The 16,471-nt window shown below is 34.8% G+C and overlaps 1 protein-coding gene across 3 annotated transcripts; it reads right to left on the reverse strand.

Moving 5' to 3' along the window:
- Positions 1 to 1,319: 1,319 nt before the first annotated feature.
- LOC117122452 (thiopurine S-methyltransferase-like) lies at positions 1,320 to 15,248 on the reverse strand. Of its 3 annotated transcripts, XM_033268032.1 has the most exons (13): positions 15,115 to 15,202; positions 12,877 to 13,047; positions 11,927 to 12,000; positions 10,999 to 11,084; positions 9,874 to 10,090; positions 9,495 to 9,575; positions 8,440 to 8,532; positions 7,566 to 7,698; positions 7,323 to 7,375; positions 4,561 to 4,635; positions 3,432 to 3,517; positions 2,947 to 2,991; positions 1,320 to 2,043 (listed from the first exon to the last, which is right to left on the reverse strand). In XM_033268032.1, exons 6-13 carry the CDS (start codon positions 9,563 to 9,565, stop codon positions 1,937 to 1,939), a joined length of 663 nt encoding a protein of 220 aa, XP_033123923.1. In that variant the 5' UTR covers positions 9,566 to 9,575; positions 9,874 to 10,090; positions 10,999 to 11,084; positions 11,927 to 12,000; positions 12,877 to 13,047; positions 15,115 to 15,202; the 3' UTR covers positions 1,320 to 1,936. The 3 variants fall into 3 exon arrangements, with proteins under 3 accessions (XP_033123923.1, XP_033123922.1, XP_033123924.1); XM_033268031.1 differs by lacking the exons at positions 9,874 to 10,090; positions 10,999 to 11,084; positions 11,927 to 12,000; positions 12,877 to 13,047 and having other exon boundaries at positions 15,115 to 15,248; XM_033268033.1 differs by lacking the exons at positions 9,874 to 10,090; positions 10,999 to 11,084; positions 11,927 to 12,000; positions 12,877 to 13,047 and having other exon boundaries at positions 15,162 to 15,189.
- Between the last annotated feature and the right edge of the window lie 1,223 nt (positions 15,249 to 16,471).

Raw genomic sequence — 16,471 nt, forward strand, 5'->3', positions numbered from 1 at the left:
CTCTAAATCCCAACACAGGATTTAGTTTAACTAATACAGCCTTTTCGAGGATCTTAGACGCTACACTTAAAATACTAATTGGTCTATAATTACCAAAATCAAGCTTACTGCCTTTTTTGTGAAGTGGTTTAAGTTTTGCAGACTTCATATCAACAGGCACAGTTTCACTGTGATAGAGAGGTTAATTATATGGGTGAGTGGCTCACAAATCACACAAGCAGCATCCTTCAAGAAGCGAGAAGGAATTCCATCTAGACCAGTGGTTTTGGTTGAATCGAGACCACAAAGCTCTGAGTAGACGAAATCGGCACTGACTTCTTGAAGTGAGAATGAATCTTTGACAACAAAGTAATAGAATGCAATGAATGAAGGTATTTGATATTGTATAGTAGATATATGAAGGAGATGGTATTAACATATTGATAAGTTTGGCAGCAATAGTACTAAAGACATTGTTATATTTCGGCCACTGAACAACCTTCATGAACCTTTTTACTATCCTTATTAATAACAACCTGTGATTGATCTTTAGCCTTAGCTGAGTAACCAAGGTCTTTTAAAGTTTTCCATATCTTCTTCGGATTGTTTCTGTTTTCATCTATTTTATTTACAAAAAACTGACGTTTAGCTTTGTTGATGTTTTTCTGAACCGTTTCTAAACTTACGAAACCTAGAGTAAAGGTCAGGAGCATGGCCACTCTTCCTCAACACCTCCTCAGCAACGCATCTCTTTCATGTATGGCATTCAGGATTTCTCCTGTGATCTATGGTTCAGTGCGCTGTCTGATCCTAATGGTTTTGACAGGAGCCAACATGTCGAGAGCCCTGATAAAGAGTTTGGAGAAGAGCCGCCATGCACTATTAACATCGGTCGAAGAAAGAACAGAAGACCAGTCAGTATTTCTTAATTCATTTAAAAATGTATCTTTATTATAGTTTTTAGTAGATCGAATTGTTATTCCCTTATGGCATCATTACACTATGCTATTTTCCTAGTACAGAAAATCATGAAATGGTCAGTAAGTCCAGTGCGAATTACACCAGAGTTACTTACTTTTTCTTTACAATTGCATAGAATGTGATCTAAAAGAGAGTGCTCAGTTTGTTTCTATTTGTATATATAGTAGTATTAAGTCGTAAATGTAAATTAATGCCTATCAAATAAATCGCCACATATAAAATTAATGCCTATCAAATCTATACAAAAGTTTAACTAGAATGTTCAGATGACAAATAAATTTAAAAACAATTTTTTATTTTATAGTGAAATATATATTAAATTTATTCATAAAACCTTGAAGAAAATCAATGGACCAGACTGTAGTTCAAGTTCTCTCTTTATTGCCACTTGTTTAACATTGTATTTAAACCTCATGATTCATTTATGTAACACAAAACAAAGCTATAACAACTTGTAAATTCCAGAAAAACATTATCAGTCACATTCAGAGTTTACCATTTAACAACCTGATAGCTGCTGCAAAAAAGGCCTATTCCTCCAGTCTCCCCACCAATGAAAAATGTCCAAAGCAAAAAAATTACACTCTAGTAGTTAAAAATCAACTAATATCACCTGATTTTGTGATAGTGCCCACTCACTTAATTATCAATCCCCCACTCCACATTTCGTGTCGAGCCGTTGAACAATTGATGTGTTAAACACCAATGTTATAAAAAGTTGAATTTTGCACTTTACATCTAACTATAATCCTGAAATATTAGTGCGGCATGCTGGTGACACAGCCGGCGGTGATTGTTTTATTATGGCCCAACACTTATCAAAAATTAATATTAAAAACGGGCATAAAAGTAGTATAAAAACAGTGAATGAACATTTTTGGAAGCACACTGGAAACATCAAAGTTACAGGAAATAAATCAAAAATTCATTTTGGCCCTCCGACCAATTTTTATGATCACCCCTGTATTAAAACATACTATTTTGGCTTCATCAAGAATAATGTTTGCACACATTCAACATCTTTAGCAAATTTTGATGGATGATAAAGTGATGTGTCAATTTTCTCAATCTTGCAACTTGATTCTAAGGAGACAAAGTAGAATAAAAAAATAATTTCAGAAGATTAAATATTAATAATGATTGATATTTATAATACAGCATAATATAATTATTATATTTTTATTTATAATAAACAATTAAAATCCATAATAGACCGAATAGGTGGCTCGGGTCATGTGACTTGTATTGTATTAGGGTTTGTTTACAATCTATTGAGATCGAGAGATGACAGTGCATTGAACATGGCTTCGCCTTGTTGCTGTAAGGCACATCATAGATGTTGCAAATGTTGGTGAGTTACAATTGGTAAATCACTTGTTCCAAAATTAAATTTTCAAACACTATCAGTTTGGCTTGGTAAGGCTCAAATGGATAGTGGGAATAAAGCCTGAAGTTTTTCAAGGAAAGGTACGGTACGTTCACGACGTGCATGTTGTTCCTGTGAAGTCGTTGCCGGCTGAGGTACTTTTTAGACCTAAAAGTCAAGGATTCATGGCAAATGCTATCGCAGCATGAAAAAAAAGAATCTCCCCATTCTTGTCGCTGTCTAAAAAACATCATAACTTTCTCAATATACTGTGTTCAAACTGAATGCACTGTGGTTAACGATGAGGTCTGTTTACATTTAGTACCCAGTAATAGCTGGAGGTGCTGATTCAGTCTAATATATTTAATTGAAAATAATTAACATAATATATTTTAATTGAAAATAAATAATTAAAATCCATAATTATATTAATTAATACATTAATGTATATGATTAGGAAGAATAAAATCTATAAAATAGTATTATTAAAATCAATAACCATTATAAATATATAAATAATTAATAATTACTGTACAAACTTGATTGATTAATTGATTATTGACTGATTAATAAATTAATTGTGGAAAACAGAAAACAAAAACTTGCAATTATGTGCTTACCATACAGTGTTGCAACCTCTGAGTTGGGCACATTGTGGGGTGGTCCTACAATATAAATAAAATACATACAATATTTTATTTATTTAAAAAAAAATTATTTATTAGCCTCCTCACTGCCAATGCAAATTGCAACAGGATGGTAGCCATTGATGGAGATGGCAAACAGCAAAATACCCTAAAACCTTGAATTGAGGTCCTGGGCTTCTTTTTTTTTTTTTGCAAACTTTGGATGGGCTTCTTTTCGATATGGGCTTCTTTTCCAGGCTACTTTTGCAAAAAAAAGAGGGGGGCTTCTTTTCAAAATGAATGCTATAAATTTTGGGAATTACTACTATAAAACAATAAATGATGAACTGAACCAAGTATTTAATTAAAGTGCATTGGATTTATAATGGTAGTATGCAAAAATTATTGCATGATTGTATTTTGTATTCACATTTGTTGACAGCATGGGTAACTATTACTAGAAAAATTGTAGCACACACCTTTTGCTTTGGAAGGATCATAATCAAGGACACTGAGCAAGTAACGGCAATTAGGCCCCATTAACGACGTCAGAGTAGGGGCATACCTATATTCAAGAGCAAATCACATTTGATTATATGCTTATGATCTACTTGAGACTTAACGCAACTTTCAACTATAAAAATATGGAAAAAATTAAAACAATTAATAATAAAATTGTAATTACTGTACTTATTTAAACAGACCAATTAAGTCATCAACTTTCAACTACAACATATTGAAACAAGGATTTACATAAATCCTTAGATCATCAACCTACCACTAAATTTAAGGGTTTATTTAGGCATTAGCCATTTGGGGTAGGGTTCAATTCAATGACTTCAAAAATCAACAGCACATAAATTTGTACCCTAAGCCTAGACAGGAATGATGTGTTGTTTACAGAAAGTAGGCTGGCCTAGGCTACATAGGCCTTATCGGTGGTACTGTTGTCACCAACACACAGGTCTTACTGTTTGGCTGTCAATTTTTACTGGTGAAATTAAACCAAATATCGGGAGAACACCTTTAACCTTCACATACAAGTTAATCAGGTAAAAGAACAATGTTTGTATTCATTTGTACTGGCCTGTTACATGTAGGCTGGCATTGTACTGAAATGTGGCTACAGCAAGTCCCCAGATCCCCCACTTATAAAATTTTAAATTTCAAGAAAGCAAGAATGGTAAATGCAACCAAGGAGGTACAAAAATGTAACTTGTACTCTATTCAGACTAGCATCACACTGCAATCAGTTGTAAGTAAAATCAGGTGTGAAAGCTCATCAATAGTAGTCGATAAGCAATCGATATCGCAACTGTTACCCATTGCGATTGGGTGCTACAATGTTTATTACTCCCGAATCAGATTGCAACAAATCCCACAGGTACTGTTTGGCTGAGGTCAGTCAACATAGGCCTAGCCACCAGAGGCCTAGGCCCTAAAATGTAAAGTTTTTTTGTGTTGGTCTGAATGCGTTGGTTGATTGCGATCGGTAGTAATTAGTTTTGGATTACCAGCGTTTACATCGCAACAGAGTGTAATCTGAATAGGGTATTATTAGCATCAACTTACTCAATTAAATAAATATAGTTAATACTTTTCTAATACCTTTCTCGATCCGTCTTGTTTAAAGCTACCAATGATGCTCTATCCCATATACAGTCAAATTTACCAATAATATCACTAGAAAATATACAACAAAAAAAATATGTAAAATACCAATATTTCATAATGTGTATACGGCACATCTTTGTTCTTGTCATACAAGCTACACAATTTTAAAATTTATGATGTAAATGTACTCGTTATTGTTTTTTCTGGTCCAACATCTTCCTATAAACCAATACGTTACATCTTTGTTCTTGTCATACAAGCTACACAATTTTAAAATTGATGATGTAAATGTACTTGTTATTGTTTGTTCTGGTCCATTATTTTCCTATACACCAATACGTTACATCTTTGTTCAAGCTACACAATTTTAAAATTGATGATGTAAATGTACTTGTTATTGTTTGTTCTGGTCCATTATTTTCCTATACACCAATACGTTACATCTTTGTTCTTGTCATACAAGCTCTAAAATTTTAAAATTGATGATGTAAATGTACTTGTTATTGTTTGTTCTGGTCCATTATTTTCCTATACACCAATACGTTACATCTTTGTTCTTGTCATACAAGCTACACAATTTTAAAATTGATGATGTAAATGTACTTGTTATTGTTTGTTCTGGTCCATTATTTTCCTATACACCAATACGGCACATCTTTGTTCTCGTCATACAAGCTCTACAATTTTAAAATTGATGATGTAAATGTACTTGTTGGTGATCCGCTTCTCGAGCGGATCATCTCTTGTTATTGTCAGGATCATCATCATCTTCTTCATCTTCTTTTTTTTAATTTCTCCCCTTTTTTGTTCGCACGATATCTAAAAATTGCTACGAGGTACGCACAAGGTCGCTTCAACGATCATTTTGGCATCGCCTGGAATAGACATGGTAAGGTTTTCAAGGTGACCAGTCATGCATGACATCAGCTACGCGCAATTTTGCGTTTTTACATTATCGATTATATCAGCCTAACCATTTGCTATTTTGAAATCGTATTAAGTGAGCATTAACTTCAGGTCAATCTTAAATGTACTGTACCCTAATTTTACGCGTGTGCTTCGGAACGCGAAATTGTTTTTACAAGTTTCCGATCTTTTCAATCACCTTATGGCCAATAACAATGCCGTATGCACGCATCAAACATAGTGAACTTTGTGCGCATTTGTGCCGACATACAGTGAAATTTTGATAAAATCAGGCCTAATTTTAAACAGTTACAGCTCTTTAGGATGAAAGGTGACCCCAATTTTTATTACATATTCTGAAAGCACACGAGTTGTAAATATGATTTTCTAGCTCATAATGGCCGATCGGATATTGTGACGTCATCATATTCCATCTGAATTCAACAAACTGAATTTTATCTATGACGTCATTTTTAAAAATGCGCATTTGAGCGTATCTTGCTTATTCTTGGTCGATCGTCTGCCAACTTTGAATATGTTATAGCTCAGGCAATTCTCTTTCATTAAGTGACTTCTTTTAAAATTTTGATGACGTCATCATGGTCAAATCAAAGGTTTTTGATGACCCCCAATCTTTCTTTCCTCAAACATTTAATGACCCAATAATCACCTTAAACAGCTGTGATTTCTGAATGATATTTAGTGGGCATAAACTTCAGGTCATGCTTAACTGTTACATACCTTAATTTCCTGTGCGCGCATCATAACGCGCGCATACGCATGCGTCAAATTTAAAATGTGCTTAATATCATGCCTTTTTTCAATCAGTTATACCTCCTTAGGATGAAAGGTGACCCCCAAATTTTATTACATATTCTAAAAGCACATGAGTTGTAGATATGATTTTATATATCATAATAGCTGATCGGATATTGTGACGTCACCATATTGCCATCTGAATTCAAGAAACTGAATTTTTATATATGATAAATACTATGAATGATAATTACTCCTTCATCAACAGGCGTTTGATATTTCATATCAGGAGACAACAGTGACATTAAGATGCGCACGTGCGTCATGACGTGGGCGTACGCATGAGTAAATCTTTTAAAATGCTCCAAATTCTTTTTTAACAAACTAAATTAGCGTATTTTGAAATTTTCAGCATTTAAGTATTGCTCAATCTGCACCGCGCACACTTCTTCGTGGGTCAAAGTGCGGCGGATCACCTAACTCGTCCTCAGTGACGAGTTCAAATCTAGTTATTGTTTTTTCTGGTCCAACATCTTCCTATACACCATTTTCGCTAAATTTGCGATGAAAACATAAAAAAACCCATAGGCCTGACATTTCGCTCTAAGTAGTTACCCGTGATTATCTGTGCTCTATGTCTGGTGGACAACCATGTTGTTGTAGAGTCCTAGGCCTTTTATTTATTTATTCTTTATTTTGCCAATAAACCAATATACAAATCATAATCCAAGATGGCAAAGGAATGACCACAGTTTAAAAAAACTATTGCTACAAAAGATTTGCAAGAGTTAAAAATTTGATTAAGAAATGAAGAAGACAAATAAAATAGAGAATATACAAATTTGAAACAAAATGCAAAAAAAAAAAGCAAAATAAAAAAAACACCTGTGTTTTTGGTTGTCAAAAAAGAGGATATTTGTCTGGAAAAACGCAATTTGCTCAGGCTAGACCACTGGATGTCCCCCCGTGAAAAGTTGCGAGACGTTGGTGGCGCTGTTTCAAAATAGACCTGATATGGTGTATACCAATTTCCCTTGAGACTAGAGTCACATGACATGGTTGCTTTATTGATTAAAGTTTACAAAAACATTTACCTTGTCATTGAAAATATATCAGCATTATATAATGTAATTTTGCCATCTTTACTCTGCAAAAATAAATCAATATATTAACAGAATATTATAATGATGACCAGACACATCTAAACAGGCAGGTAGATAGACGGTAAGTTACAAAAAGTACATGGATAATTGAGCAGAAAAATACAAAATGACATCACCAATAACAGTATGCTTAAAGTGTAAGCAAAGAAAAGGTAAAACCCAGAAGCCATTTACCTTATAAACAGTTGCTCCTGGCAGTTTTGGTACCGATTCCTTGGTATAGTCTATACCCTGTTCCTCATAGAAGCTAGTAATAGCCATCTCAACAACTTCAACACCAACAGCATTATGCCCCTGATCTGCAAACCTAACAACCAAGTAACATTCAAATAAATAACAACATACTATTTCGATGAGAGTTTGCGTCAGAAAAATATCATAGGAGTGATGTTTATCATACTGAATACACTATTTAGTATGTTTCCAAATACTTTCAAAAGACACAATAGAGGTTGTGGGTTCGATTCCCAAATTGAAGTATTTAGGAACGTACTGAGTATTTGGTACGATACTGTGACGTAGGCAAAACATCATGCCTACTACAGTATATTTGACTGAAGCAACCACACATTGAAATAGCATTTGCAGTGCCTGCTGCAACTTGGGAATTGTATTCAACACTAGTCACTAAGCGCAAGCTCGGTAGTCACATGATCATGGCACCAGGCTAGTTATCTGGAGGTCATGGGTTCGAATCCCATCTGAATGACAAAAAAACATAGTAACGATAATATTATTTATTAATATCCCAATGTATAGCTTTATGAGACTTTGGTGCAGATTGATACAGAAGATTCATTAAATAGAAAATCATAATTTTTATATTTGAATTGTTTTTGTAGAAGTTGGCGAAGGGGTCAACCATAAAATCATGGATTTGAATCCCACAATGTGTATTCAATAGTGCCCTATGTCAAGGCATTATATCTATGTTTTTCTCCAATGATGTCACACTAGGGTGGGGGGCTTGACTGACCAAAAATCATGAAAACATTTAAAATAGCACAATTAATGAGTAGCTGTTAAAAAGGTTAAAACACCTGCCTACCATTTCATGTCTACAGATTTTCCACAAAGCGGAACAAAAACTTTACAATTCTTTTGGCCATCAAGTATCTTACTTGCGTGTTTTTCCAACATACTTTAAAAGACAAAAAATAAATTCACAGTTAGTCTATTCATAAAAGATAAATGTATGAAGCTCCTAGGACACTAGCACATCATTAATGGGAGTAGTTAGGATGTCTGCTTTAGGCTTACATAAATCATTCCCAGTAACATATTGAATTGAACCAGGGACCAAAAATTATGGTTCAGTGCACACACAGTGGCTACCACCAGTTTAGTTGATCTGACCTCCTCTTTTATAAAATCCCACAAGCGGAGTTGAATAGCTTGGTGGTTAAGATGCTTGCCTTCCAATCCCAGGGTCCTGGGTTCAATTCCTGCCAGTTGCAGGATTTTTTCTCACAACATAAACAACTCCACTCCCTAAATCTCATATTGAGATTTAGTTTGTGTAAAGCATCGTGTGTGTATGTTTGTCTTGTGTAAGGGATTGTCACCTACAAGAAGGACAGTGATATATATTCGCTATTGGCAATCCTTGGCACATGTGTTGTGTGCCTAAAGAAAGAATAATAATAATAAAAAAATGTAATGCTCATGTTTTAAAAATGACTACTCAAATAATTACTAATAACTAATTAATTACTAATAATTAATAATGGGCTAAAAATGTGCATTTTCATTGTTTTTTTATTGCACCTATATTTTGTAATGCTGATTTAACTACTTTATTTATTTGATTTGATTTATTTGATATCATAAACTAATGAAAAACAACAAATATAAATTGGTGAATCAGATGTTGAAAAATGAAACCATCTGGATAAAGCGGACCCTATCCGAAACGTCATTAAAACCCAACAACTGACCAATATAATGCTTGGCCACAAACACACACGTGTCCAACAAATTCTATGTTATTGTGCAAACTTAGCTAAAAGATCCAAAAGTGGAAGGGCTTAGTGGAAATTCCTTTTGAATTGTCCTCTTTTTATGTCTTAATAAAAATCAAAATATAATCATAAAACTACTAACGGGTTAAGTGCCTTGGAGTGAAAACCAATTTTTCCAGCCTTCCAGCTTGCCTCCCAGTCAGTCGTTGCCATTGGTAATGTACTGCAAATCAAAAAAATAAAAATTAATCATAAAATATATATATATTACCAAATTTTCTTTGACAGAAAACTACTGAATGCCTATATATAGTCATGATGTGCCTATATATGGTTATAAGATGTCATCATGACCATATTTAGGGGCCTCACATGTTTTTGTCAATAAAATTTGATAGTGTGGATAAGGCTTAACAGAACACAATGTCAAGAACTGGGGAAACTGATCAGTTTTTCGCTGCTGCTCCAAAAGTTGGGAATTCACTGGCGACACAAATCAGATCGTCAGAAAGTATCCTCACATCCAGACTAAACAAACATCATTTGACCAGCATTTCCCCTGTCCTAGTAATTTTCTCTTGTTTTCTTTCTTTTTTTCTTATCTTTCTTTCTTCCATCTCAAGCTTGGTCCCGGCACCATGATCTCACTAATTACTACTTCCACTGCTGCTTTCAATAATTACTGTATCTGCAATGCCTCGCTCGCTTCTCTCTAGTATGTTAAGGTTGTGATTTGTTCTGACAATAAAAAAAGAACAGTTATTTATGACTACTAAAAGAAGTGCGGTTGCAACTTCGGACACCTGGCACCCAGCAGTGCTGCACACCTACAGGTAACTAGGTGGAGAGGGGGGGGGTGCTATCTAAATTATATTATTGCTAATAATAAATAAAAAACGAATAAAACAAAATATTGTTCAAATATTTTCAAACATTATTGAAGCCTTGAACAATTCATATGCTACATCAATGTTATAGCAACAATAAAAGAAATTCAAATCACTACAAACTTTGCCTTCTGCAAAATCTAAATTTGCTATATCATTAGAGCAACTTAAAAAGTTAAATCTATCATCATTAGCTTACAAGAGATTACGCTCTGATCTCATCCAAATCTTTAAAATCCTAAAGGGACTTGTGCAGTGAAAGTTTTTTTGAGATGGATAGAGAATGAAGAACCATAGGACACACATTAAAAATTTGCAAGGAACACTTCAGTCATATCTTCCATAAATTTGCATTTTCTGCTTGTTCACACTAACAAATGAAATGCATTTCCCGAGAATGTACTTTCTGCAGAAAGTATTAAATCTCTTAAATCTGCTCTCATGAATGTTCACAGAAATCACCCATTATATTGTGTGCTTTATAACCACAAGCAAAAAGGCGCATTAAAAATGCCTGTACCAGGAATAGTTTTACTACAATTATACTGCAATATGAACTGATCTAAATAATTATGATGGACATATAAGCTCTGCTTACATTCTTACAATCAAGTAAATATATTTTTATACTATATTCTTGAAATCTTATTTTTGTTCAGGGTACAATATTTTGAAGTATAAGGCATGGTAGTCGACAAATTTGTATGATTGTATTTTGTATTCACAAAAACTTGGCAATATAAAAATTGTATCACACACCTGTTGTTTTTGAAGAATCATAATCCAAGGCACTGAGTAGGTAACTGCAATTAGGCCCCATTAACGATGTCAGAATAAAGGCATGCCTATATTCAAGAGGAAAATCACAATTGATTATAGGCTTATATTTATTTATGATCTACTTGAGCCTTATAAACACCATTTTGAATGACAACAATCTAGAAAAAACATTCAATCAATAAAAAATTTTAATTAATATTCATTTAAACAAACCATGGAGCAAATTCCTCCATTAATAAACCAAAATTAGCTTAATTAACTTTCAACTGCAACAATTTGACACAAGGAATTACAGATTATTTAGAGTGAGTGGCTGTGGAATTAAGCAGTATGATACAAATGCGACCAACAAACAACCACGGTTTCTGACAATCCATCCTATGTTTAATACAAGGGATATTCTGAAAACATATATTTAATGAATTTCCCCATCACTTTTCCCCAAAAACATTTCATACTTTTAATTTTCCAAGCTTTATCCTCAATAAAGCACTGATTACAGACAAATATTGTCTGATAGCAAGTGTTTTATGCTCAAATGTGATGGCATATTAGACCAATCGTTCTAACGAGTGGTCTAAAAACTCAAAATAAATATAGTGTATCTTTAGCAATATTCGAATCTGAGTGTTTTTATTAAACTTCAGACTCAGCTATGACAATGAAATTTGAATTTAGGTCTGATCATTAAGCTCCTTGAATAAAAGTAAGATGGATAAAAGAACAGTGTTTGTAGCTATTTGTTCTGGCCTGTGGATTGGGCGACACTCTACTGCAATGTGGCTACAGCAAGTCCCAAGGGCTCCACTAAAATTTTTAATTTCAAGCAAGCATGAATGGTAAGTTGCAGTGTATAATATTAAAATAAACTTATAAATTAAATAAAAGCAGTTAATACTTTTCTTACTTTTCTCTCTCTCTGTCTCATGTAAAGCTACCAATGATACTCTTTCACATATACAGTCAAATTTACCTATATCACTAGAATAAAATACAACAAAAAGAATTTTAAATATGAATGTTTCAAAGTGTGTGTTGACACCACACATCTTTGTTCTTGTCATACAAACTCTAAAATTTTTAATTTGATGGTGTAAATGCACTTGTTATTGTTTTTTCTGGTGAAAAAATTGTATGCCCATATATAGTAATGACTATATATGGTCATCCAGCCATATTTAGGCATGACACATATTTTTGTCAATAAAATTTGATTGTCTAGACAGGACTTAACAGAACACAATGTCAAGAACTGGGGAAATTGATCATTTTTCGCTGCTGCTCCAAAAGTCAGGAATCCACTGGCAACACAAATCAGATCTCCAGAAATTATCACCACATTCAGAATTAAAGAAGTATCGTTTGACCAGCATTTCTCCTAGTAATTTTCTCATGTGTTTTTTCTTTCTTACTTTACTTTTCCTATTTCATTAAATTTATGTCTTGCTGGGTTCTGGCACCATGGGTGACCTTGCGGACACTGGCACCTTACAATTGTCCATTTTTATTTTACTACTTGGTGGTTTTTTCCTCACTTCGTATCTAGTATATATTAACGCTGTGATTTGTTTCGACGATAAAAGAGAACAATTATTCATGACTATAATTAGATAAGTCTCGGCTAGTATGGGAAATCACAACTTGGGTACCAAACGGATAAGTTTGGGAAGTGGGGCGCTAGATGGCCAGAAATGGCACTCTGAGATTATAATTATTTTTTCCCAAAAATTATATAGAAAAATTTAGGGGGGGAGGGGCATAGATGGGCTCCTCCCCCTGCCTCTAACCTGGAATCTACCACTGATGGTTGTTGCTTAACACTGCAGTTTGCAATTGAAATTAGTGTTGAAGACTTACCTTGCTGGGACTGGCCGCCTGCATTTCTCTCTCTTCAGCCTAATTTTTTGTCTTCTGTAGTAGATGTTCAACCCAGTATTCCTTTTATTGTACTTTGGCATTGCAGGTACAGTAATCAACGAACGCAGCAATGGTACTACTGCACTGTAGTACCAGGAGGTATTAAATAAACTAGTAGTACAGTATAAGATATAAATGATGGCGATCGAACGATGTGTATTGACAGTCTTTCAGCTAAAGAATTCAGTAGTAGCAAAGATCATATAGCAAAACTACGCAAGCAACCTGAACACTCCAGCGGGCAAAGTACCCGGTGTTTGCGTAAACAAGTATAGAAAATGCGTGTTATATACTTATGTGTGGATTTTAACGCTAATTATTTGTTTAATTAATTACAAGAAGTTATTGAATGATAGTTAAAATATGCTTTTATAACAATGTTGTTATTAATTTATTATGATATTATCACTTTTTATTAACCTAATAAAAAATATTATTAATACATTTTGAACCAGTATTAAGAACAGTAAAACAAAAAAAAGCGTCTCATACACACACAGAAAAACCATCACCACCAACCCCTCCCCCAAATGGCAATGCCTCCATATTTGGGGGGGGGGGGGGAAAGAGCTAGTTCTCTCCGAACGGGAGACCCATGTTCCCAACAAGAGAAAAGTGGGCGTGGTCGGGCATCACTCAAACCGACAAGGGGTTTCAAAGGTAATGTTTAATCGATTTTAGAGTCTACTAATATGTCGAATATACATATAAATAATTTGTTTTCTCCCCGACAAATTGTGGTTTTTCTCCCAGGGGCTCCCAGACGAATTGTGGTTTTCTCCCCGAAGGGTGCCCTGGCGCCACCCTTGCTCCATTAGGGAGTTTGACCGCATCGGCCGTCATTTTAAAAACTAAAAAGATCGTGTTCGTAGGAAAAGGGTAATAAACCTCAAATGAGTTCTAGTTGATTGAAATCAAGAAACTAATTACAATTAAACCGCCGAATAATTTTTTAAAATTTCATTTTTGTATACATTTGTTACATTTTGTATACATTTGTAATGTGAAAAACTGATTTTGGCACTTAGAGAGATAATATTCTGTATCACGTATGAGTAAAGTTGGCTTCTGCATATTGTGTCTAATCACATTAAGCCACACTTGTTTACATCAAGGCAATTCAACAACAGGATGCACATCTCCGCTCGCAAACATAGCGTGCGTACAGTCCTTTAATCTTAACTGTAGCATCGACAATAGAGTACTAGTTGGTAGCACAGCTGTCAATTATTAGTTTATGCATGTCATACCTTTTATGGTGTTAGATAGTTATTGAATAAATTGAATTGAATTTTAATATTTTATTAATTTTGGGTACTTCGCAATGTTTGTTTACATTTAATTTCTATTGACCACGAGTCAGTAAGGCTCAAAAATCATGTTCTTATATTATTAATTAAATATTAAACTGTCATTTTAACAATTTTGGACTAAGGTCCACGAAATGAACACTTGTGTAGATACAGAAAAATTATCTTTCCTGCGAAGTAGGCCTTTGTAGTCACCGCATGATGCGTGATTATCATGGCAACTAACCTAACATGGGTAACATTTTACACGCTGACAGTCAATTATGGTTTGGTTGCTATGGTTTTTGTGACAATCAAGGCATGTTAAACTCAGTCAAGCGGATTTTGGAGGGGGCCCCGGGGCCGGCCCCAGTCCCCACCCTTTTTTGCACAATTTTTCAGGGGCATGCACCCAGACTAACTAGGGTAGTATTGATAGGCTCTGGATCCGCCCCCGAGCGTGTAGGGGTGTGCGGCGCGTAAAATGTTGATGCTGGAGTTATACAATTAATAACTTGGTGTCCCGAGATATGAGCGTCATGTTGTTGAATGGCCTTGTTTACATAAACATCCAGGGTATTTTTTTTCGACTGCGGGCTCTCACTCTGCTTGCTCAAATGGCAGCCATGGTGATTTCACATTTTGGAGGCCATTTCCCTTTCAATCTTTGGTAGTAGTAGTAGTAGGGCTAGGCCATACTCTCTCTACTTACTATTATAGCCGGCTACTAGTACTAGGCCTAGCTAGGGCGGCCAGGCCTTTGATGGCCTAGGCTAGGCCTAGCCTAGGGCCTAGTATAGTAATACTAAGACTCTAGCCCTAGACTAGTAGGCTAGGCCTAGCACAATACATCTTTTCAATTTTCCCTCACAATCATTCATAAATTTACCTTTTTATCAACTTAAAATTCGGTCAAATAAACAAAAACAAAAAACCCTTATTTTAATCTAGGGCCTAGCTGCAAATCTGGACAGCGCCATCAACGAGTGACTTAAAAGCGTATGGGACGCCCCAAATATATTTGATATGGCGCGCTATGAGTGCAATAAAAGAATATAATAATTTCATGGCGTATTCACACCGAATCCGAATTCGGTTCGTGCGTGTAACGAAGCGAAAAAAGAAAATCAAATCAGTAGTAAAGAATAGAGGCACGTACTAAGAACCGCATCGAAAACGTTCTACAAACCAAATTCGGAGTCGGTGCGAATCAACCCCAGGGCCTGGAACCCAAGTTTAAAGAACAATGACCATAACCTGGATATCCGGGGAACACACCTGAGGACGTCTGGCGATAGGCCTATAACAATGCAATATAAAGAGCATCATTGCATATAATACTTTGTTTGACGAGGGTGGGTATTGGATAGGGGTGGGGTGCTTGTCAAATGCTTGAATGACGGTTACTCAATTTATACTTTGTTTTCTTTAGTGTATTGTATTCTGTTTGAAGTATTATTATCATATAGTAGGGATGCGTGAAAGGTCTGCAATTGCAACAGATAACAGGTTTCAAATTGAAAAAGAACAGGATTGAAGCTACCCATGCATTTGTTAATGAACTAAATGATTTTTATTGTAGGTTCGATAACAGGGACTTTAGTAACGCAATGAATAGTCTTAAAACAAAGTTATTGAATTTGGAAGGAAGTGAGGAAATATGTATTTCTGAAAGTGAAGTTAGTTAGACAGGTATTTAATAAAGTTAGATTAAATAAAGCATCGGGTCCCGACCACGTCCCAAACAAAGTTCTTAAGCATTGTTGCAATGAACTAGCTCCAATTTTCGACACGTTTTTCAAATGTCAATTAATGAGGACATTGTTCCTAAGTTATGGAAGACTGCGTATATTACACCAGTTCCTAAAGGGAAAAAAGCTCTATTACTGAATGATTATCGCCCAGTGGCATTAACTAGCACTGTTATGAAGTGCTTCAAAAAAATTATTTTGAAATCCTTGTTATCTGATAAGGGTGTGGTCCCTGATCCCACACAATTTGCGTACAAAAGTAAAAGAGGGGTACACGATTCAGTATTATGCTATTTGCACGGAATTGTTGACCATCTTGAAAAACCGAGACAAATTGTGAGATCTTTATTTATAGATTTTAGTAGTGCATTTAACACTATACAACCCCACATCATGGTAAAAAAAGCTAATAGATATGAATATTAACCCTAAACTTATTATATGGATACAGAGTTTTCTTTGGGAGAGAGCAACTAACCCAAGTTGATAATATAA

The sequence above is a fragment of the Anneissia japonica genome, unplaced genomic scaffold, assembly GCF_011630105.1.
Source record: "Anneissia japonica isolate Jap-2015-1 unplaced genomic scaffold, ASM1163010v1 scaffold275_len1219475_cov178, whole genome shotgun sequence".
Taxonomy (NCBI): domain Eukaryota; kingdom Metazoa; phylum Echinodermata; class Crinoidea; order Comatulida; family Comatulidae; genus Anneissia; species Anneissia japonica.

Bases quoted from the DNA above. Each gene is read 5' to 3' on its own strand.
- LOC117122452 (XM_033268031.1), bottom strand. From the start codon at position 9,565: ATGGCAACGACTGACTGGGAGGCAAGCTGGAAGGCTGGAAAAATTGGT. The intron at 7,699-8,439 runs GTAGGCAGGTGT...CTTGGTTGTTAG, and splicing joins AAATCTGTAGACATGAAATG to GTTTGCAGATCAGGGGCATA. The intron at 3,518-4,560 runs GTATTAGAAAAG...TCTTGAATATAG, and splicing joins AACAAGACGGATCGAGAAAG to GTATGCCCCTACTCTGACGT.